General features: G+C 44.2%; 1 protein-coding gene across 3 annotated transcripts in view; it reads left to right on the top strand.

The window, feature by feature from the left end:
* Positions 1-25,106, top strand: part of SH3PXD2A (SH3 and PX domains 2A) — a 389,755-nt gene that overhangs the window by 155,089 nt on the left and 209,560 nt on the right. For all 3 annotated transcript variants that reach the window (XM_030569629.1, XM_030569628.1, XM_030569627.1), the window contains exon 5: positions 12,274-12,365. In XM_030569629.1, coding sequence (XP_030425489.1) covers positions 12,274-12,365 — 92 coding nt within the window. The remainder of the gene's footprint in view (positions 1-12,273; positions 12,366-25,106) is intronic.

Raw genomic sequence — 25,106 nt, 5'->3', positions numbered from 1 at the left:
AACAATGAAAGCCAGACAAAGCATGTCTGAGCATTTGTGTGGAGCCGCTGCAGCACAGGGAGGTCTGTAAAATGTACTTTGTCAGCCCCCAAGAGTGTGTACCTTCTGAACTTGAGAACACTGGACTCCCACACTGCCCACTACCAAGGAGACCTCCCAAGGACTCTGGATATTTCACTGTTTTATTACAGCTCAGGGAAATAGCTGCACTGTGATAATTAGGCCAATATTTGGCACAGCGTAAGAAGCAGTGAAAAGGGGAGAGGGGCAGAGAGGGAAATATTTTCAGTGCTTTTTCTCATCTAGGAACATAAACTGCAGCACTCTGAATGTATTGCTGGTTAATTTAGAAAGTAATCTAACAGACCAGGCAAACTCTGCCTGCAAATATTTGTTGCCCACTGGAATTGATATCTCTGGATGATTTCCCTCTTAACCATAGACTTTCAGTTACTTTAGTGTGAATTGCCCTCCTCTGGGTTCATCTGAACCAGTTTCCTTCTTGCATCTGAAGATCTTTTGCCAATTTAAAATAAAGAGCAACTTCATATTCTTGCTCTGCCGGCGGGAGGGAGGAGCATTTTATTTAGTAGAACTTCTAAACTTGGATGGCCAAAATACATCTCTTGGTAAACATGTGTCCAATACATACTGTGCCTTATGCATGGAATGACCTCTGAGTTGTGGTTCACAAAACCACCATGCTCTCCTTGTTCAATTCCCTCTGAAAAACTCAGACCAACATTTTCAGACTTGGAGTTGCCAATGTAAGAAAGCATTCTTGTTCAGGACAGCACTTAAGCACGTGCATAAATCACATTGACTTAAGCGTGTGCTTAAAAAGTACGTGCTTCAGTGCTGACCTGACTAGGAATGGGTTTAAGTAAGCATTGAGTACTTTCCTAAATTGAGGACTTAAATCTCTTATTTTCACACCTAAATAAAAGTGGGTGATTTCAGAGGGGCTGAATACTGGCAGCTCCAAGTGAGAAAAATTTGATCTTACTTGTTGCACATTGTCCACATATTGTGAGACCATAATTAAAAAAAGAAAATTACCTTCCTCTAGATTTCCCAGTCCATCCTCTCTGCTCTGTGTCAGTCTTTTAGGCCATTATGCTGCCAAGACTTACACATGAGTCTTTCTGTTTGCGTCTTCTACAGAGCCAAATGAAAAATTAATAATTATTAGAGCTGATTAGAAATGTGTCACATTTTCATGAAAAAATTCAATATTTATCTTAAATTTTTATCAAAATTAAAAAAAAATCAGAATATTTAGACTAGGTCTACTACTGTCTTTATGAGTATACATACCATAAGAGTCCTTGCCTTTGCTATCTTAATGTTCTTTTCATGTAATTTTATTATGTGTAATTTTCTCAGCTTTTAAAAAAGCAAACTGAAAAAACAGAAATGTAATTGTATGGAATCATATTGACACTCACATGGGTCATCGTTTGAGTGGAACCATTAGATCCACAGCACAGATATCTGCCATTTGAGCTAACAAAGGGTATGACTACACTATGGGAGTATACCGATTTTACAGAAACCATTTTTTAAAAACAGACTGTATAAAGTTGAGTGCACACGGCCACACTAAGCACATTAATTCAGCAGTGTGCATCCACGTACTGAGGCTAGTGTCGATTTCCGGAGTGTTGCACTGTGGGCAGCTATCCCATAGCTATCCCATAGTTCCTGCAGTCCCCCCCCCCCCTTGGAATTCTGGGTTGAGATCCCAGTGCCTGATGGGGCAAAAAACATTGTTGCGGGTGGTTCTGGGTACAACCTCACCCCTCCCTCCGTGAAAGCAGCAGACAACCTTTTCGCGCCTTTTTTCCTGGGTGAACTATGCAAATACCATAGCACAGCAAGCATGGACTCTGCTCAGCTCAAGACAGCAATCATGGACATTGTAAACACCTCACGCGTTATTGTGCAGTCTATGCTGAACCAGAACCTGCAAAACCAGGCGAGGAGGAGGCGGCTACGGCAGCACGGCAACGAGAGTGATGAGGGCATGGACACAGAATTCTCTCAAACCGCGGGCCCCTGCGCTTTGGAGATCCTGCTGGTAATGTGGCAGCTTCTAGCCATTGAATGCCGATTTTGGGCCCGGGAAACGAGTGCAGACTTGTGGGACCGCATAGTTTTGCAGGTTTGGGACGATTCACAGTGGCTGCGAAACTTTCGCATGCGTAAGGGCACTTTCATGGAACTTTGTGACTTGCTTTCTCCTGCCCTGAAATGCCATAATACCAAGATGAGAGCAGCCCTCACAGTTGAGAAGCGAGTGGCAATAGCCCTCTGGAAGCATGCAAAGCCAGACAGCTACCAGTCAGTCGGGAATCAATTTGGAGTGGGAAAATCTACTGTGGGAGCTGCTGTGATGCAAGTAGCCAAAGCAATCATTAAGCTGCTGCTATGAAAGGTAGTGTCTCTGAGAAATGTGCAGGTCATAGTGGATGGCTTTGCTGCAATGGGATTCCCTAACTGTGGTGGGGCAATAGATGGAACCCATATCCCTATCTTGGCACCGGAGCACCAGGGCACCCAGTACATAAACTGCAAGGGGTACTTTTCAATGGTGCTGCAAGCACGGGTGGATCACAATGGACGTTTCAACAACATCCACGTGGGATGGCCAGGAAGGTTCATGACGCTTGCGTCTTCAGGAACACTACTCTGTTTAAACGACTGCAGCAAGGGAATTACTTCCCAGACCAGAAAATAACAGTTGGGGATGTTGAAATGCCTGTAGTTACCCTGGGTGACCCAGCCTACCCCTTGATGTCATGGCTCATGAAGCCATACACAGGCAGCCTGGACAGTCGTCAGGAGCTGTTCAACTACAGGCTGAGCAAGTGCAGAATGCGGTAGAATGTGCATTTGGCCGTTTAAAGGCACGCTGGCGCACATTACTGACTCGCTCAGACCTCAGCCAAACCAATGTCCCCTTTGTTATTGCTGCTTGCTGTGTGCACCACAATCTCTGTGAGAGTAAAGGGGAGACCTTTATGGCGGGGTGGGAGGCTGAGGCAAATCACCTGGCTGCTGATTATGCGCAGCCAGACACCAGGGCGATTAGAAGAGCGCACCAGGAAGCGGTGCACATCAGAGAAGCTTTGAAAACGAGTTTCACCATGGGCCAGGGTACGACGTGACTGCTGTGTGTGTTTCCCCTTGATGAACCTCCCCTTGATTGACTCATTCCCTGTAAGCAGCCCACCGTTCCCCTTCGATTACAGCTTACTTAAGGAAATAAAGTCACTATCGTTTAAAAATCATGTATTTTTTATTAATTCATTATAAAAAGAGGGAGAGAACTGACAAGATATCCCAGGTGTGGTTTGGGAGGAGGATAGGAGGGAAGGAAAAGGCCACTAAAAACATTTCAAAATAATGATAGCCTTTTGGTTGGGCTGTCCATGGGGGTGGAGTGGGCGGATGCACGGAGCCTCCCCCCACGCTTTGTTACACGTCTGGGTGAGTAGGATATGGAACGTGGTGAGGGTGGTTATACAGGGGCTGCAGTGGCACTCTGTGATCCTGCTGCTGTTCCTGAAGCTCCACCAGATGTTGGAGCATGTCAGTTTGATCACGCAGCAGCCCCAGCGTTGCGTCATGCCTCCTCTGATCTTCCTGCCGCCACCTCTCATCTCGAGCGTCCCTCCTGTCCTCACGTTCACTGGCATCTTTCCTGTAATTTGATACCACATCCTTCCACCCATTCAGATGAGCTCTTTCATTGCAGGTCACTTCCATGATTTCCAAGAACATTTCGTCTCGCGTCTTTTTTTCCCTCCGCCTTATCTGAGATAGCCTTCAGGATGGAGTAGGGAGGCTTGAAAAATTTGCAGCTGCATGAGGGAGGTAAAAAAGGGAGAGAAGTATTTTAAAAGATAAGTTTTACAGAATAATGCTTATACTCTTTCACGGTGAACAACACTGTTCACCTTACATAGCACATGTGATTTCACTACAAGGTCGCATTTTGCATCTTAATATTGAGTTCCTGCGGCTCTGGTGTTAGAGATCTCACAGATGCAGGTCGGGGCAGCAGAATTCAGCTTGCATGCGTCCATGGTAAGCCATTGTCTTTCAGCTTCTGTAGCCTTCATATATCCAGTGCCCTCTTTTCCCAAATACCAAGCAAAGCCCGTTCAGTGCTGCTTCTTTCCTGTTCAGATGCAGCAGTAGAAACCACCCCCCCATCCAATTCTCTGGGATGATAACTTTACCCCTCTCCCCACCGCGTGGCTGGTATCATGGAAGGTCACTGCTAGCCAAATACGAAAAAGCTCAGCCCCAATCACCACGTCCCTTCCCCCTGCTTGCTACCTGCAAGGAAGAATTTCTTTTAAGCAACAGGCAAAGAGCCCAGTAGGAATGGCCATCTCTGTCCCCTTAATTAAATTCCTGAATTTCAACCAGGTTACCATGAACGATATCACTCTCCTGAGGATAACACAGCGAGATAAAGAACGGATGCTGCTTGAATGCCAGCAAACACCAGGACCATACGCAGCTAGACTTTGTCATGCAGTGATACCAGATTACTTGCTACATGCATGGCGTGGTCAAGTGTCCTACCATGGAGGACAGAATAAGGCTGCCCTGCCCAGAAACCTTCTGCAAAGGCTTTTGGAGTACCTCCAGGAGAGCTTCATGGAGGATTTCCGCTCCATCCCCAGACATGTTAACAGACTTTTCCAATAACTGTACTGGCCGCGAATGCATCCCAAGTCCTCAGGGCAAATCAATCATTAAAAAACGCTTGCTTTTAAGCCATGTTTTATATTTACAAAGGTACACTCACCAGAGATCCCTTCCATGGCTTCATTGTCTGGGATAGTGGCTTGGGAGGGCTGGGAGGGTAATTCCGTCAGGGTGAGAAAAAGCTCCTGGCTGTTGGGGAGAACGGAATCCTGTGTGTTCTCTGCAAGCTCGTCCTCCTCTTCCTCTTCCTCCTCTTCTTCCCCGTCTGCAGAATCCTCAGCCATGGCTGAGATTACCACCCCCACCTCGGAATCCACGGACAGGGGTGGGGAACTGGTGGCGGACCCCCCGAGAATTGCATGCAGCTCAGTGTAGAAGCGGCATGTTTTCGGCCCTGCCCCGGACCTTCCGTTTGCTTCTTTGCTTCTCTGGTAGGCTTGTCTGAGTTCCTTAACTTTCACTCTGCACTGCACTGAGTCCCTGGTGTGGCCTTTCTGCATCATGGCCTTGGAAATTTTTTCAAATGTTTTTTCATTTTGTCTTTTGGAACGGAGTTCTGTTAGCACAGAATCCTCTCCCCATACAGGGATCAGATCCAGTACCTCCCATGCAGTCCATGCTGGAGCTCTTTTTCGATTCTCAGGAGACTGCATTGTTACCTGTGCTGATTAGCTCTGCGTGGTCACCTGTGCTGGTGAGCTCTCCATGCTGGCCAAACAGGAAATGCAATTCAAAAGTTCACGGGGCTTTTCCTGTCTACCTGGCCAGTGCATCTGAGTTCAGACGGCTTTCCAGAGCGGTCACAATGGTGCACTGTGGGATACCGCCCGGAGGCCAGTACCATCGAATTGCAGCCACACTAACCCTAATCTGACATGGCAATACGATTTCAGCGCTACTCCCCTCGTCGGGGAGGAGTACAAAAATCGGTTTTAAGATCCCTTTATATTGATATAAAGGACTTCGTTGTGTGGACGGGTGCAGGGTTAAATCGGTTTAATTCTGCTAAATTCGGTATAAACGTGTAGTGCATACCAGGCTAAAATAACTCAATCCAGCCCTTGTCCCTTCTTCATGCAAGCCCAGTAGCTTCCACTCCATGCTGCCTGGAAACCAGCAGGGGGCGTATTGAAAGCACAGTTTTTCTCTGAGTTCAGCAGCCTCGGTCAGCCAGGACCAGCAATTTCAAGGAAAGTCCTGATCAGTCCCCTGGAGTGCCAGATTGGAGCATGTTCAGTTGCTTTATGGGGATGGCGCATACGCAGTACATTTGGCACTTAGGAACTCTGCAAGGATGGAGCGTGCTCGGTGCAGGTGGAATCATTGGAGAATTTAGTTGCCACCCTTTAAGAAGTCTCTACTGAGCATGTGCAAATGGCAATTTTTCAGAGGCATGCAGCTTGGAAAACATTTGGGTGAATTTTCACAGGGATGCAAAAGGCACATTCCTGACACAAGGATAGTAGTGTGACCAGATGTCCCGATTTTATAGGGACAGTCTTGATTTTTGGGTCTTTTTCTTATATAGGTTCCTATTACCCCCCACCTCCTGTCCCGATTTTTCACACTTGCTGTCTGGTCACCCTAAAGTACAACCACCTTGCCAAATTTCAAGCCCCTGCTCCAGAGCATGGGGGCGCTAGAAGTTCTTAGTGAAACAGTGGTAAGCAATTTTTTTATCATGGCAAAACCTCTACCTCATTCTGAGAAACAGCTGAACCATTTTCCCTGAAACTTTCCAGAAAATTTCAGCCTACGGCAGACACCCAGCATGGAAAATTTCAGCCTGAATAATTCAAGACTGAAAAATTATAAGAAATTGAAAACAGGACCTTATAATGGGAAGTGCCGAACAGACTTAACTATATGCAGCACTACCAGCTGCACCTATAATATGCATTTGTATACATACATACACACATCTGTATTCCAATGTCTGTAATACACATCTGTTTGTATATTTGTAAGTAGATGTGTCTATACACACACATATGCAGATATGTATACAAAACCACGCTCATGCTCACACTCATACAGACACGTTCTGTCTGTAACACACACTCTCCATTCTGTGGTTTGTTTGTGGTTTTGCACTATGTTGAATTGCACTTTCTGTACTGGCGGACAATAAGCTCCTGTGGGCATGGATCTGGTTTTTGTTTTACACACTCCATCTAACATACAGCACCATGCACGCGGATGGCACCATGTAAATATTAACCTTTTTCCAAAAGCCTTTATAACTGAAGAGTGACTGGATATGAACTGGCAGATGTTGTATCACTTCTAATACGCTTTCTGATATTGGCTATTGTTCTGTGAGTTTTCTCTGGAAACCGCATTCTATTGAGAAAATTGCATGTTGAAATAAAGCCATAAACACCTTTTTCTGAAGGCATATGGCTACGTGCGTAAGGTATGAGTTGCTGATTACTGCTTTAAATACTCGGCATGGATAAACATGTTGTTCCTGATAATGTTCTGCAAGTGTGAAAAACTGAATTCCATGTGTTAGCATTTTTATCTTTCCTGTGCAAATCTTTTATGGTTTTGGAATGATTGCTGCTTCTAATGATGTATTTTGCCCCCATTTCCAACCCCTTGCCACTTCCCAGTTGTTTATATCCCCTTGCCATCTGTTTTCCTCTCTTTCTTTCCCTTGCTTGACCCTGTCCTGCAGTCCTTCTTTCGCTCTGTTGTATCTTTGGCCTGGACTTACTCTCGTCCTCAAACTGTTGGACTCTTTCCTATTGCCATCTAAATGGGACACTGCCTCCTCAATACGCTCTTTGTTAACTGTCTTGAATCTCATTAGACTTATGTAGCTAATGGTTGTGCATTGTGTGTTTGCCTAAGGGAGCTCTGTAAGGGGCAGAGTAAGTGGTTAGTACTGCAGTAGCCTTCCAGGCCCCAGCAGCCCCGTCTATGCAGAGCTTTCCCAGCAGCAGTGTCTTCTAGGAGATATTACATGGATCCAGATCCTACAGCCTTTGTGCATCCCCAAATCCTATTGATTTCTGTAGGAGTTTTGGGTGTTAAAACAAATGCAAGGTCAGAGCTGTAGTTTCAAAAACTAACAAAAACTGACTTTCAATGAGGCTTGTGCTCCAGAGTCATTGAGGTCCTGCTAGTGAAGGCAGGGGGCTGGACTCAATGACCTTTCAGGGTCCCTTCCAGTCCCATGAAATAGGTATATCTCCATATATTAGACTAGATAGGGCCAATGGTTTTCTTTGTGGATGACCCAAGATTTCCCAAAATTGGGACTTAAATTTGGGAGTGGGATTTTCAGAAGCACCTAATGACTTGAGCACAAATCCTACTGAAAGTCAATGGGCCTTGTGCTCCTAAGTCACTTAGCCCATTTGAAAATCCACCACATGCTCCCATTTCCATGTTTAGGCTGCACAGCAGCAGCTCCCCTTGCAGTGAAGGCCACTGATGTAGGTTCCTTATGTTAGGCACTCTGTGATAGGCTGGGCTCTCTTTAGGTTACCTTGGGCGTTTTCATAAATTCTGCTCCCCTCAAAATCCTTCTTATGATGGGGGCACTTGGTCTCCAAGTGTTTCAAAAAAGTGTGTAAAGATCTGGCGTGTTTATGAAGATGGAATAAGCTTGATCCCAGGTCTGGGCTTATCTTCAAACCCACCAGGCTTCAGACAGCATGTATGTGGTCTGATGAGTCCTTGTGGGCAGCAGAGGTTCCCAAATTGTCCTCCTATCAATGGCTCTGTTACAGGAATCAGCTGCCTGTGGTGCACAGTAGCTTTTCTCCTGGTTGCCTCCCTTTTCAGCTCATTTGCTCCAATTGGAACAGGCTCTGGAGGTGTGTCGGTTCAGTACTGGTTCAGCCCGGAGGCCATCATTAGCCTTTTCCTGATTGGGGTGGGGATGTGCCCCATCACACCCCCAAGTTTGAAAATGTTGTCCTCTCTGACAGTCTCCTCAGGAAAGAGCCACTCTAGACTTGCAGGGCCAAGTGACACTTGGGGATTTATGTTTATGTGAATGATACTTAGCTTGCCGTTCTCAGTCCTGCAATACTGAAGTCTATGGAAACTGCACCATTGACTCCAGTGGTTGCAAGGTCAAGCCCATAAACAACAATAGTTTTTCGAAACACAGTACAGACATTAAATAACTAAGTCTTTCAGCATCCCAACAAAATAGGTGTTTCTCTCCCTATTCCAGATATGGTTTACATATCTTCTCTGCATGTAGTCTAAAGAGGTTAAGTGACTTGCATTTGCCATATGTGTGTGTGTTTATACGCAATGAGGACAAAACTCACACAACTTAAGTTCTTTTAGTTTAAAACAAGACATCAGTGATTAATTGTGCAGCAGCCGAGATTAGGGCATCTTTATTCCAAGACGAAGCATTTTGTTTTCCATTTGTTTCCTTCCAGTTCTATATATGATATATTGAGAGAGTCATCTGTGTTCTGCGTCACGTTCTCAGCACGGCAGCAGCTATGCCGGTTCCAGTTTGGGCAGCCCAGCATTGCTTCCTCACTATTTGGCACTCCTCTGCATTTCACCGAAGGCTAGTGTCACTTGGTTCACAAACTCACTGAAGTCTAATATACTTCCCCTACGTATAATTTGCCTCAGGTAGAATAAAGCAAAACCCTAGACTCTTAAGAAGCTCTTGAATTTCAGACCTCTTCAAGTCAGGGATACACGTACTGTGGCTGGAGAATTCAGGGGACAGAAATGAAGTATCAAGTCATTGTTTTAAATTTTCAGCTGTTCCTCCCTCACTGCAATTCTATGGAAACAAATTCAGTGCTGCTGGACGTTTGGTTAGACGTAGAACAGCGCAGCTAACTGAATCGCAGTGCCGTGTCTTTTTGTTTCAGATGCGTGTCTGATTCAGATCAATCAGATCTATCACGAGGTTAGTCAAGCCCAGTTCGCCCAGCCATATCCATGAGTTAGTACTGGTGCAATTTTTCATCTGCCTTTCAAGATTGTCTGGAAGAGAGTTCAGGTCTTTTGCCCTATTTTCAACTGACTTAAGAGCCAGACAGTCTCATTCTGTTGAACAGGTTTACAATGCCTCTAAGAAGCTTTGTCTATATTTAACTGTCTATATTTAACTGTTTAGCCTACTTCCAACCTGCCTTAGCAAAGGAGAGGGTTAATCCCAGCCCTCTCTTCCCCTTATGCTGTTCACTTCCCTTTGTAAATCTCTGAACCATGTGCAAATCAGAGCACTGATCTGATTCTTTCTTCTCTGCTGCCTCTCACATTTTAGATGAATATTTTACCTTCTCTGACAGAACCAAGCCATGGAACCTAGAGAGCAAATACCTAAGACATTTTTGGCCTTTACGTGATGTGCTTGTCTCATCTATTTGAATGCTTAGTTTTCAATAGACTTAAAAATAATTGATGTTATCCCACAAATTGCATTTATTATTGTTGAGTGTAATGCGCACTGCATATGGGTACCTTACAGAGTGCACTAATATACTGTACTTATCTATGATACATTGCATGAAGGCTCCTTTGTACAGCGGAAAAATCCTCTCTGCCTGTCTTTCCAACCAATTAATCACTTTTTTTCCTGTTAACTTGCAAGGAAACTCATTGGCAAGTCCTGCATTCACTCCATAAGTGACAGCGTTTATGGAGCAAATTACTCCACTATATTAGTGAGTTTTGAATTTGTAGTTTACGTATTTATTATTTGTTATTTTATTATGTATTTATTCTTAGCAGCCATGGCCCCATTGTGCTAGGCACTGTGCAAACACGACAGAGAGATGGTCTCTGCCCTGAAGCGTTTACACCAGGGGTCAGCAACCTACAGCATGCATGCCAAAGGTGGCACATGAGGCGATTTTTGATGGCACGCAGCACGAGCTGAGCCGCTCAGCCCACCGCTGCTCTCGGGTTCCCACTGCTGGCCCCCTGCCAGCCGGGGTCCCGCTGCCGGTCCCACTCAGCGCCCACTGCTAGCTTGGGTGAAGGAATCCCAGGCTGGCAGCGGGCTGAGACCCCGGCTGGCAGGAGCCAGTGGCCGAAACCCCAGAGCAGGGCAGGCTGAGCTGCTCAGTCGCTGCTCTAGGTTCCCGCTGCTGGCCCCTTGCCAGCCGGACTCCAGCCGCCGGTCCCACTCGGCACCCGCTGCTGGCCTGGGTGAAGGAACCTGAGGCTGGCAGCGGGCTGAGACCCTGACTGGCAGGAGCCAGTGGCCGAAACCTCAGAGCGGGGCTGGCTGAGCTGCTCAGTCACTGCTCTCGGGTTCCCATTGCTGGCCCCCTGCCAGCTGGACTCCCGCTGCCAGTCCCACTCAGTGAAGGAACCCCAGGATGGCTGCGGGCCGAGACCTTGACTGTCAGGAGCCAGTGGCCGAAGCCCCAGAGCAGTGGCGGCAGGCTGAGCGGCTCAGTCGCTGCTCTGGTGTTCTGGCTGCTGGCCCCTTGCCAGCCGGGGTTCCCCGCTGCAACCCACTCACCCTGCTTTCGGTGAGAGTTCCAGCGCAGGCCCCCTGCCAGACAGGGTCCAGGCCTCCGGCCCTGCTCAGCCCTACCAGCCGCCAGCTCCACTCACCTCAGCTGCCAGTCTGGGGTTCCAAGTGATCACTCAGAAGCCTGTGTGCAGCTTAAAGTATCCAAATACGTGCCACCCGGCATTGGAAAACTCAGCAAGGAAAAGCAAGGGCAAGGATCACACTAAACTGATAAGATCTGCATTTTAATTTAATTTTAAATAAAGCTTCTGAAACATTTTGAAAACCTTGTTTACTTTACATATAACTGTAGTTTTGATATATATTATAGACTTATAGGGAGACCTTCTAAAAAACATTAAAACATATTACCAGCACGCAGAGCCTTAAATTAGAGTGTATACATGAAGACTCGGCACACCACTGCTGAAAGGTTGCCGACCCCTGGTTTACACTGTACATATGATGGACTTGCACATGAATAGCTAGAGGGGAATTTGCCCCATGTGTCCATAACCAAACCAGCCATCCCCAAGCCCCTCTGCTTGTTCAGGCACACAGCATAACCCCTTTGCACTAACACCTCACAACCTTTCTTTTCAGGGAAGCACCCTGGCCTGATGCTTTCCTTGTTTATTCCCTCTGCTCTTCTAACATCATTCTGCTGACATGATCCAGAATTTTGCGTTGTTCCTTTTCTTGCCTCTTGGTTGTATATTTAAGGACCTGTTTCTAAGGGTACGTCCAGACTACCCACCGTATCGGCGGGTTAAAATCTATTGCTTGGGGATCGATATATGGCATCTAATTTAGATGCCATATATCGATCCCCGAGCGCGCTTATATCGATTCCGGAACTCCATCAACCCAAACGGAGTTCCGGAATCGACACGGAGAGCCGCGGACATCGATCCCGCACCGTCTGGACGGGTGAGTAATCCGATCTTAGATATTTGACTTCAGCTACGTTATTCACGTAGCTGAAGTTGCGTATCTAAGATCGATTCTCCCCCCTCCCCCAGTCTGGACCTGCCCTAAGCTTGATTTCTCTAAACACTTTCCTCTCCCCTCCCTCCTTTCTTTTACAGGCACTCGTCAGGCTTCCTCCTCACATTTCACAGTGTGATGAAGTCTTTAGGTTCTTTGAGGCTCGACCAGAGGACATCAACCCTCCGAAAGAGTAAGTGTCATATTTGATTTCCAGCACCACATGGTGCTTTTGTTTGCACAGAAGGAAGCTGAAGGTCATTCTGGTTTATTACCTCCAACGGATGTGAGAACAGCTTTCTAAGCTTTCAAATGCTACCTGGGAAATGGCCTTGTAATTAGGTAAAAATAAGCCAGTTTGTGTGGGGGGGTGGGGGCGGAATTCAAACAATCCCAAACACAAGTCTTGTCTTCATTCTTCAGGAAGCTCCCTGCCCACTTTTTCATTGTTTCTTGCTGATAATTCTAATGAGAGAACTTTTCCCAGTTTGTTGGTTTTAACTTGCCTGTTATCACCAAGGAGTCATTAAGCTCCTGAAAGCATTGTCTCAGCAGCAGATGGAAATCCTGCCACTTAGAGATTGACTCATAATTAGCAGCTGCCTCTTTAACTGTACTCCTTCCTGAAGATATTTAATTATTTTACTGGAGTGTGAGTATGTCCTCAACCAAAATTGTCTCTGGAGAGTTTATTTGCTGGAAGCAGGAAGCCAAAGCAAAGGTTGAGGGCAAAGCCTTGGTTAGAGATAAAATAGAGTCCTAGCTTTTACCTTAGGACGGATAGATTGATTCAAACAGAGACCTGGCCAAGGATCTGAGAACTAGTACATTTTATTTAACTTAAAGAGATGCTAATTCCTCCTGAAAAAAACATTGACAATTGTATTTACCAACAGTGCTGCTGCTTTAGCTGATATTTCCTCTTCTCCTATTCTCACTGCCCCAACACACCCACACTTTGTATTTCTCGCGATATTTGTCTGCTAAAAACATCTTGACCCCATCCACACTGGGCCTCAAACCTGTGTGCTGCATTGATTGTAAACCAGGCCGGGCTAATTTGGTTTCAACACTGTTTGCATGGCCATTGTGGATAGGGCCAAAACATGTTTAGAGCCATTTGGGTTTTAAACCAGTTCAACCAATGTGGAGCCTGATCCAAAGCCGACTCAGGTCAATGGGAGTTTTTGCATTGGCTCCACTAGGCTTTTCTTTAGGCTCATAGTTCCCAGCCTCGTGTCGAAGAGTGGGAAATTTGTGCTTTAAAGGCCTCATTTTCAAAACAATGTCTCCGTTTGTACGCACGCAACTGTGCCTGCGTGGGGAAATGCTAGAATTTGCACTCACACTAACCTTGCATAGCCTTTTCTTTTTCTTCAGATTTGTAATCTGAGATCTACAAAAAGAGTAAACCTGTCTTTTCAGCTAGGCCTCTTCAGGAGAATTTCTGGGGCGACTATTGAAAAAGCCATGATTGTATGGTCACTGCTTAGCTGTGCACTGCAAAGTTATTTTAAAAAGTAGGAGGCTATGTCCGCATTAAAGGCTCATTGCACTTGGAATTTACCGTCTGTCACAACATTCATCCAACAACCTGAATGGGCTTTACAAACATTAATTAACTCTAAAACATCTCTAGAAAGCTGGAAAATATTGTCCCCATTTTACAGATAGAGAAACTGAGGCACAGAGAAGAGAAGTGAATTGCTTAGGGTCACAGGGAAAGCCAATGACAGCTTGAAATAGAACCCAGGAATCCTAGTTTTAATGATTAGCCCACACCCCTGCCTACTTGAGGTACTGATATAGTCCGCAACACTGTAGTATCTGAGTGCCCCACAGTCTTTAATGTTTGCCTACAAGGGAGGGCAGTGCTATTAGCCTCTCTGTGCATCAGTTCTCCATTTGTAAAAGGGAATTTACTTGTTCAAGGTCACACAGGATGCCTATGGTAGAGCAAGGATTAAACCCTGGTCTTCCAAGTTCCAGACTAGCACTCAAAGCACTGCACAGTCCTTCCTTCCTTCCTACGGCTCTTCTACAGCCTTTGCCAGTCTGAATGTTCAGACAGTCCTAGCAGTTATCTTTGATCCCATTTTCTTTCAACCTCCTTCCACTCTCCCCAGGACAAAAGACTTTACAGTTTCCCAGCTCAGTACTTGTATCTTATTCTGATGTGATCATGAATGTGATTTATTTCATTGGAAAGTATAGAGAAGAGCCTGATTAAATCTTATTTTTCTAATGTCTGTGAGACATTAATCAAATCCTACCTCGTCTTGTGTAAGCAAACAGATCTTAGGGGAGGTGTCTAAGGTTTCTGCTGAGAGCACCTCACAAAAGATGTATTGTTGAAGTTGAAGGTTAGCCCCTACAAAACCACAATGGAGAAGCCAATGGAAACAGCTCGGTATTTTTCTTTGTTGAGTGAAGGGGAAGGGGAGGAGGACTAGGGCTTGCAAGAATGCTGTGTAAGAGCTGCACAAAGGGCATCTCCGTGGAGAACCTGAACCGTCATGTGCAAAAGAGCAGAAAGAACAGTAAAAAGTCCCGGATTTATCCTCTTCTGCTGCTCCTGTACTATGCCCTTCAGTTGTCTTCTGCAGAAACAAGGTGGGGCCCCGCCAGGGCTATGGGGTTAGATTCTACTCCTAATTACACTCATAAAACCCAGTCAGGTCACTGGGGTTACACAGGTGTAAATGAGGGCAGGATTTGGACTCTAATATCATAATTCTTTTTTTTTTCTTCAGTTGCTTCCTCTGGTCTTCAATGGAGAGACTGGTCACAATTTTAATTTATACGTAAACTACACGCAAAAAACAATGCTAAAAGAATAGGAGTCAAGTCAAGTACTCGAAAGGTTGGAAATGCCAGAATTAGGGATATCTCTGCAACCTGAATTCATCCCCTTGCATATGCTGTGCATCACGATACAGTCTTTTATTTCGTGATCACATACTGTTTTTTCTGCTAGACCTCTGCCTCTTTCAGTGAAAGTCAATGAGACTTAGGCATGACATAGTATTTAAGGGTCAGATTTTTAAAGTTATTTAGGTGCCTAACTCCATTGATCTAAATGCAAGTCAGGTGCCTAAATACCTTTGTTTTGGCCTAAATTCTGGCCCTAAGTCACTTTTGAGACTATAACTCAGGCTCCTAAGTCACTCCTAAGTAGGTATTTTGGAAAAAATTGCCACTAATCTCTTCTGTCACTCCATTGACTTAAATGGCATCCGGATTTCACCTTAGTCTCTTAAATTACTTAGGTGCTTTTGAAAATGTTGCCCAATATGCCTGTTTCCCAGTCTCTTCTTAGAACTCTTATTCCGACATTCCTTCACCCCCCTTGTTTATTGCCTTCCTTCTCTGGGTTATGTCTCCTTTGGTTTACAAGCTCCCTGGGGCAGTCAGCTGCAATGAGCCGCACACTCCTGTGGTACGCATTATAAAGATGTTTATTTGATCTGATTTTCAGAAGTGCTGAGCACCTCTGAGACAGTCAGACCCATTACTCTTTGCATGAAGCAGTTTGACCCGAGCTCCCTATTTAGTTTTACTGTTCCATGTTTCGGGTGACCTCCCAAGGTTTTTGAGCCCTGTGTCCATGGGAATAAGGTATCTGCATCAGCTCTCTTGACCCCCTGCCATACTTCTTAAAACTTCTATGAGGCTTAAAGGCAAATGGCTTGGAAAGTGCCATAGGGGTAGTATTGGAACAGGACAGTATAATCCCCAGAGTGCCATCCCACCAAGCTCAGTTGGGACCCATCAGCGCTAATGTTATAACTGAGTCAAGGGGCCTGTTTTTTTTCCTTTCTGCAGTATAGACGGGATCTTCCTTGTGTTCTGAACAGAACACAGTTAAGGTTCTATCTACACTGCAAAACTTAATAGTGCTGTAACAACGCCCCTTCTACCAGATATCAGAGGGGTAGCCGTGTTAGTCTGGATCTGTGAAGGCAGCAAAGAATCCTGTGGCACCTTATAGACTAACAGACGTTCTGGAGCATGAGCTTTCATGGGTGAATACCCACTTCGTCGGATGCAAGACCTTCTACCAGGATTATACCTGTAGTGACAACGGGTCCTTAGTAGCCTTCACTCTTGCAAGTGCTGATGATAGCACTAACACACAAAGCAGAGCCTAGAGCTGCGTTCCCAACATTCCTTACAAAGCATTAGGGTTTGCTACTATCACGTGGACTGTTGCATGGGGGGAACGACCTTTGAACTGTAGCTTTTGGCAGGTAAGGAAATAGAGACAGTTTTAACTGTTTAGATTTGAAATGTATATATTTGGCAAACTTACGTACTTGGAACTTCTGCTGCACCTGCCAAAACAGATGTAGCAGATATTTAGGTGTGCAAATGGCTGTGCCCAATAAATTGTAGAGTTCTGAATCATTACTGTAGGGTTTATTTTGTATTAAAGAGGAAGGCACATATTTGCTTTCCCATCATCCTAAATGAATGAAATGCTGCTCATCTGAATACCACTTCAGCTGCTGATGATAAATAACTAATCCAGAAATGCATTAATTTTAGGCTTGGTTTTGCTATTTGAGTTCAAAGCTGAATTCAGGCAAGGGTGCATACTAGACAAGAACAAAATCTCCAAGAGATTTTTGTACCCAAAATAAGAGAAGTCTGAAGAGAGCAAATGACCTTGCAATATTCTTCCGTCTTGCCTGGTAGGAATCACATATGATCAGCTACTTTTGTGCGTTTTCTGCCAACTTGAACATGCAGTTCACAGGAGAGTTCAACCCTTCTGGTTTGGATTCAGCATAGAGGGCAGGTTCAGATCTGGGAATTCACTTCTGAAGAACATACTCCAGCCCGGAGATTCTAATAGCCTTGAATTACAGCTTTCTATTTTGCCCACCTATAACAGCAACAACAACAAAAATATAAAAATAATATTTTGAACTTATAGCAAAGTTTCTTATCTAAGAATCTTTTGATAATGGTAAAGGGCTTTACAAACAGTACACAAATCCAGGAGAACTTGGAACATATTAAGTAGTAGACAATATAATTTTAAGGGAGGGTTAAAGTATATAACATGCTCAATAACTAAAGTTCATGTAATGAAGTACTGAGGCACAATAGTGAGATATATAATCATGAGCTTATATTGATCACGTCTGCATTGCATAATGCACCATTCAAACTCCCAAAGTCCAGTGCCTTTTTGTAGTAGGCTCAGTGTAAAATCCGCGATGGATTCTCCAAGGGCAATCTATTCTTTGGTTGTCACAAAGTTCTGGTCAGGAATATAGAGGGTATATTGTCAAGACATTTCAGTAACCATGCTAAGGAGCCATGTTTTAACTTAGAGGTGTACAGCACTGTTAAAGCACAGTTCATTAATATAACATATTTTTTCCTGTGCATAACCATGGTCTATGGTTGTGTTTAAATATGATTGTTTTGGTAGCATTGATGGAGCCTAATGTGTGGTGTAACAAGAACTGGATGCTAGTAAGTAGTGACCTTTAAACACAGAAGGAATGTAATATTTTTGCTGCAAGTTTTAATGTTATAAAACACATTTATCTGTTCTGTTATCAGTGTATTATGCTAATACATTGTCTTTTATTTGACTCATTTACAACTGTTTTTGAAATATTCAATGCTTGTGTCTCTGTACAGATGTGCTATGCAAAAGCCTGCCATTTAAAATTTTGTTTCTACTGCATAATGCAATATTTTCCACAGTTAGCATTCTCATCTTATTGCAATTTATACAGTAGTATCAGTATGTAAATTATTTTTAAGCTGTGCACCTAGCCGAGATGCATTATGGGTGTGTAACACATATCTTTATATTCAGAGAATCATAGAAGTGTTGGAAGAAAGGGACCTTGAGAGGTTTTCTACTCCAGTTCCCTACACTCAAAGTAGGACTATGTATTATATTAGGGAAATTCATTCCACTTATAAGATTCAGCAGTCGTCATGATAATAACTTACATTTTTATTTGTATGGTGTTGATCATAAAATACAATACAGAACAAACTCTGATTTAAATTTCTACAAAGATAAAGTCATAAAATGCGATTTTCAAAAGTGTCTTAAGTATCATTGCAGCTTAAATCTCATTTGCAGAAGTGACATCAGGCCAGATTTGTAAAGCTATTTAGGTGCCTAGCTTCCATTGATTCCAGTGGAAGTTAGGCACCTATATACCCTTTAAAATCTGGCCCTTAGGTTAAAATTTTCAAAAGTACCTAAATTACATAGGAGCCTAAGTCCCAATGACTTTCAATGAGACATAGACTCCTCAACGCCAGATTTTTAAAGTTACGTAAGTATCTTTAAGTGCTAAATACCTTTAAAAATCTGACTGAGTGCCTAATTCACTTTTGAAAATAGGACTTAGGTTTCTAAGTCAATTAGGTGCTTTTGAAAATTTTACCCATCATCAGATAAGACGATAATTCAGTGACCCTTGGATGGTTGAGAAGTCAGGCATTCTAGAGGTGCAGAATTAAAATGTGGTTAATACCCTTCTGATCTACATGACCTCAAGACAAGAAGATCACTCTCTCTTACCTGAAACCTGGTAGCTGGGTCTCAGAAGCATAGTAAGATACTTGAAAATAGTGTATATAGGCTTTTATCAACTCATAGTTTCGGGATCTTTGATAGGGTTTTACTTAGATGATTATCTAAAGTAAATTAACACAGTGCAGGGGATGACAGTGTCTCTTTGATTAAAAAAAAAAAAGGAAGTAGCCAGTGTCTTACTGGGGCTCTTCAGTGTTGGTTTCACACAGCATTTACTACCTTGTTTACAGTGTATAAATGATTTCGATTAGAGCATCCAGTATAAGATGTTGAAGTTTGCTGCTGACTGCACGATTAGTGGTGTTAGCAAATAATGCAACTTATGCTGAGAGAAGATTTGAATCTTTTAGTTACTGGGCCAGTAAATGAAAAATAGAATCAAATGTAGATAAACATCATATAATAAACCTGGAAGAAACGAGGACACAAAATAAATGGAATAGGTACAACAGCAGTAAAAAAAAATGGGGGACAGCGGGTGGGGAGAGAGAAAGGTCAATTGGATAAGTGACTATCAACAGAGGAATAGCAGACATTATCACTGTTATCATAGGGTGCTAACGCACCCCCTGGCTTGACGTGGTTTCCATTATAAACAGGGTTTACAGTTTGGTTCAGGGGCTCTCAGCACCCCCACTATACAAATTGTTCCAGCCCCTCTGACTGTTATTGTACAACCAAGTGGTTACACCACATCTTGAAGATTGCATGCAGATCTGCTCGTGCTTTCATAGCGAAGACATGATTGTCTCAGAAGAAGGTATAGTACAGGGGTAGGCAACCTATTGCATGCCTGCCAAAGGCGAGAAGTGAGCTGGTTTCCAGTGGCACTCACATTGCCCGGATCCTGGCCACCGGTCCAAGGGGCTCTGCATTTTAATTTAATTTTAAATGAAGTTTCTTAAACATTTTAAAAACCTTATTTACTTTACATACAACAATAGCTTAGTTATATATTATAGACTTCTAAAAAGAGACCTTCTAACAATGTTTAAATGTATTACTGGCACGTGAAACCTTAAATCAGAGTGAATAAATAAAGACTCGGCAGACCACTTCTGAAAGGTTGCCAACCCCTGGTATAGTGTACGCGTATTGCAGAGCGAGGATAATTTTTATGCTTAATACTTAGAACAGGGAGGGTGAAGTCAATTGGAGTTTTGCCGTGGTCTTCACTGGGGCCAGGATTTTACCAGTAGAGTCCCTTTCAAGCTGTGCCACTCACTCAGTGTGACCTTCAGCAATTCATTTCACAGCTCCATGCCTCAGTTTCCCCAACTATCAATTGGGGATCATAATTCTTATCTATCTCACAGGACCTTCTTAAGGCTGAATTCCTTAATGTCTGTACCTGTTGATACAACCTGGAAATTTAGGCAGAACTGCTTCACTCAAAGAATAGAACGACATCCCACAGAGAACGCCCAAACTACTCCACTTACCATCAGTGCTCATATTCCAATGCCGTTATGAAATAGCATGTCTTCTGGAGGGTATTCTTGGTATCGACGTGCAAAAATCCAACAACCCAGCTTCCGAGTCACTTTATCCTGCGTTGCTTTCGGCAATGGATTAGGGTTGCTTAGGTCTGGTTTGCCATAATGGCCACAAGATGGACTCTGCTGTCAGTTACGCTGGAGTAAATCTGAAGGCACGGAGTAACTGAGATCAGAATCTGGTCCAGATATGTTTGTCCCTTATCAGTAGTGCTGCAAACTGGCCCGCTGGGTATATGATGTGACCCAAACATAACAATAGTTTGGAGTTAGTAAATCTCTAACATTTATTCGTATAAATGAGTTTGAGACAACTAGGTTTTTTCTGTGGAGGGAGGGGAATGAAGAGAAAGGAAAGAAATGGAGTTTTGGAGAAACCTGAAGAATAGACTTGTTGGTTCAAATGTCTTTACCCCGTCGAACAGATTTTTAGTCATATCCTTAAAGAAACAATCAGTGCTGATAATCTGCTGATGCCTTTCCCTAAAATATAAAGCAATAGTGTAATAGTTTTACTTTGTGCTTAACTTCAGAATTCATTTGTAGCTGAGGGGCTAAAGCAAGGGATTTGGACAAGCCACTTAACCCCTTCTTACCTCTTTTTATGCATTTGTAATATAAATGTCATTATACTATTTCAGGGGGCGTTCTGAGGCTTAAGTCACATTTGCAAAGTGCTTTCCGATCCTTACATAAAAGGTGCTATGTTGCAATGTAAATCTAGAGTTTAGCAATCATAATACTTCTTAAAAATTATCGGCTAATCCTGGAAGAAATATTACCTCTAAAACCTGTCAAGAGAGTGTGTTCTGTCAGTTCTTTTTATATCTGAAACCAGATCAGAATGCAAAGGGTAGAATTAATTGAACAAGCAATAGAGAAAATGTGGGATAATGAGGACAGGAAAGGAAATAAAATAGCTGAATTCAAAACTCATCAAAATCAAGGTGCAAAACCACTCAAACAGGTTTTCACATTGAGAAACATGTCTGGCATTCATTACACTCAACCCAGCACTTCCTGAAATATTTTATCCAGCTAAACAGGCTGCAAGGTCTTCTAAAATCTTCTAAAAGTCAGTGAAACAGGTTGATAGTGGGAGAACTGAACAGCAGGAGAACAATGTTAGGGGTATTTCAAGGGCCCTATAGTTAAAGCACAGGAGCAGGGACAATAATTCTTACGTGGCGCAGAGGGTATTGAGAGGGCTTAATCAATGACTATTGATAAAGCACTTAGCGATCTTTGGATGGAAGGCTTTAGAGAAGTGCCAGTTATTTTTCCTTACACTTTAGGATAAGCCTGGAATGGAGGGGAAGTGAGAGTGGTGGGGACTTCCTAGCCAGATCTGACTTTGTGTAGCTAGGTGAACCCCTGCTAGGGTGTTAGTTACGCCAGTTGCATTTCCTGTCTGTGTTAGATAGAACACATCACACATTAATTCATGATCTGCCAGGCAGGAGGTGGTAGGCTGAATTTTTCTTTCAGGAATGTAGCAGCATTTAATGTCATTGAATTACCAGCCCTTCTCTCTCCCCCGCCCCTGCCCATAGAATCATAAAATTGTAGAATCATAGACTGAAAGGGACCTTGAGAGGTCATCTAGTCCAGCCCCCTGCACTCATGGCAGGACTAAGTATTATCTAGACCACAAGTGGGCAAACTACAGCCCGCGGGCCAAGTCCGGCCCGCGTGACCCTCCTGCCCAGCCCCATAGCTCCTGGCCCGGGAGGCTAGCCCTTTCCTCGCAGCCTCAGCTCACTGTTCAGTGCTCTGGCCGGCGGGGCTGCAAGCTCTTGCCGGACAGCACAGCTGCAAAACCCGGCCTGACCCAGTGCTCTGAGCTGCGCGGTGGCGTGGCTGGCTCCAGCTGGTCGTCGCGGCTGCCTGTCCTGGTGCTCTGGGTGGCATGGCTGTAGCGCTGCCAGCCACTGGTGCTCCAGGCAGCGCAGTAAGGGGGCAGGGAACGGGGGGGTTGGATACAGGGCAGGAGAGTTTGGGGTGGAGGTCAGGGGTCAGGGATGTGGATAGGGGTCAGAATAGTCAGAGGGCGGAGAACAGGGGGGTTGAATGGTAGCAGGGGTCCGGGGGGGGCAATCAGGAAGGAGAAGGGAGGTTGGATGGGATGGTGGGGGGCAGTCAGGGGACAAGGAGGGGTAGATGGGGCAGGGGTCCCCAGGGGGCTGTCAGGGACAGGGAACAGAGGAGGTTGGATGGGGCAGGAGTCCTGGGGGGGCTGTCGGGGTGAGAAGCAGGGGGGGTCAGATAGGGGGCTAGGGCTGGGCCACGTTTGACTCTTAGGGGAGGCACAGCCTCCCCTAACCAGCCCTTCATACAGTTTCAGAAACCTGATGTGGCCTTAGGCCAAAAAGTTTGCCTGCCCCTGATCTAGACCATCCCTGACAGGTGTTTGGAGACTTTTAAGAGCAGGTTAGACAATGATGTAGATTCCACAACTTCCCTGGGCAATTTATTCCAGTGCTTAGCCACCCTAACAGTGAGGAAGTTTTTCCTAATGTTCAACCTAAACTGCTCTTGCTGCTATTTAATCCTTGCTTTTTGAAAAACAAGACCTGGCAGGTCAGGTTACTAATGCACTGTTTAGTGGAGAAGAAACCAATTTGCCATTTCCATATCTAAATTAATGTTACTGGAATATTGTTGAGTGAAGCTCGTTTCCCACTTTTGGAAGAGCACGGGCTGTGGACAGACATTTTCAGTGGGGCGTTTGCTTATGAGTGTGATGGATGACCCACATGTGTTAATGGAGTCAGATGAAGATTGTATATTCTTTAAGCTGTTGTTGATTTATCGCCGGGTAGTATGTCTGGTATTACTTAGCTAGGGATTTCCTATTTTTTTTAACGCTTGGGCAGCCTTAACTGTTACACCTCATGGTGTTTCTGTGCTGGAGTATATACATATATAAAATATATCATCAAATATAGAGAGGGCCTGAGTCAAAACCCATTGGAATCAATGTAAATACTCCCATTGACTTCAAAGGGCTTTGCATCAGGCCTGTGTAGATTATACTGTATGAGTGCACCTGGCCTCTTGAGCTTCCTCCTGCATAACATTTAGTCCTCAGCAGTTCCCTTCAAAGAGAGGATAAGATGCACTAGGCATGAAGAGCACTGAATGAAGTTTACAGCAAGGCAAGGCCCCTTCGTCAGCCGTCTGTTCAGAGTTACAGCTTGTGATTTAAGTCAGTTAGGCTATTTTTGCTGACACAGCCACAATGATGTTGGTGTATTTGACCATGTGTATGTTTCACATTTAGGACCTTATCCATCAATCCCACTGAAGTTAATGGAAAGATGATTCTCATTGACTTTTGCACACATTGGATCGGGCTCTCCATTTTTAAACTATTTTGTATTTCAGCCTGGGGTTAAACGCTTTACGTTGTTTGATTTATTTTAATTTTGCTTTCAGCACTCAGGGTAAGAAAAGGCTGTTGTTGCCCACAAGAGACATTGACACAGAGCAGCAGTTTCTTTTGTAGTGCGTGCGTGCTGTAGCTTCTCTGCCTTTCTGTCTTTCCCAAGATAATGGGGTGCCTGCTAAGGGACTTACAGAATACTGTATGCAAAAGATAACAGACCCCAAACAGTTAGTAGATAACGACTGTCTGGGCTGTAGGAGACATGCTGAAGATCTATTGGTGAAATAGCTGCCACACCATCCATCTTTTGACTCGTCTGCACGGCCGTCTTTCATGTGCGTTGTCCCCCGAAACACAAACAGAGATCAAATAACAGCCTGTTTTGACTCCAGACTCTGGGGTGACTTATCAAGTTATCAAAGCCTCTGATTTAATTGAAATTTCATAGATAACCCTAGACCTGCTTTTAAGTGCAGGTTCAAGTGCCAGTGGGAATTCAATTAAAATGCTTTTATAAAATTCTAGCATTTTTGCTCAGGAGGCTTATGGAATGGATCTGCTGCTGCTTATCTCTGGCTGAGCATGTGACTCTATGTCCGGGCTGAAGGCTACTCTACCTCTTTAGGGCTATTTTATCCTTTCCGTTGCACTGGTGTAAATCTGGAATAACTCAGATGAAATCAGAGGGCCTATTCTGCCTTTACCCTGGTGTAAAACAACAATAATACCTCCTCTTATATAGTACTTGTCATCAGTAGACCAAAGTGTTGCACAGTCTTCAATGCCTTTGTCCTCACAACACTGTCAGGTAGGGAATAACAACAGAATTAGACCCTTAGAAAGTAGAATTCTCGCCTTGTTTTTCAATCACTGCTCTTAAAACAATTGGCCTAAGCTCAGGAAGGATGTTCTTTTAAACAGAACGTAGATGTATTCTGAACAGAGGATTGACTGTGACTTTGCAATGTTTTAGCCTCAACCTAATAAATTCTGGGTCCTTGCTAGAATCTTGCAAGCTGTATTTGTGTCCCAACTCCAAGAAGTTTTAATAACTTCTCCAGTAACGCTGACTGCAGTGCACTGTGGTGAACCTCAGGGTATTGTGTATGTCTGATTACATTTGCTTTCAATTAGGGGCTTGTGGGTTTTGAAAAATCTGAGCAGTTAAGGCTCATTTGGGAACCACCACAAAATATCACTGGTAACCTGAGCTATCTAGTGCTTTAAAATAAAACATATAGAAATGTCGGGTGTTGGGACCTGAAAACAAGTCCGTGTTGCTTTATGAAAAGAAACCCGTTCCAGATACTGGGAAGGGACAAGCTGAAACAGAGAGTTGTTAACTTTAAGTGCACCCAATGGTGCACTGGGAGGCCTGGATGACTCAGGAGGTATGGAGCCTGTCACTGGTTTGAATTCAGCTCAGGTCAGCAGTGACCAAATGTTACCATCCTCAGTGTCCCATGTCAAAGG

Source organism: Gopherus evgoodei, chromosome 7, assembly GCF_007399415.2.
Source record: "Gopherus evgoodei ecotype Sinaloan lineage chromosome 7, rGopEvg1_v1.p, whole genome shotgun sequence".
In the NCBI taxonomy this organism is placed as follows: Eukaryota; Metazoa; Chordata; order Testudines; family Testudinidae; genus Gopherus; species Gopherus evgoodei.
Note: the sequence above shows the minus strand (reverse complement) of the source record. Positions and strands in the feature narration are given on the sequence as shown.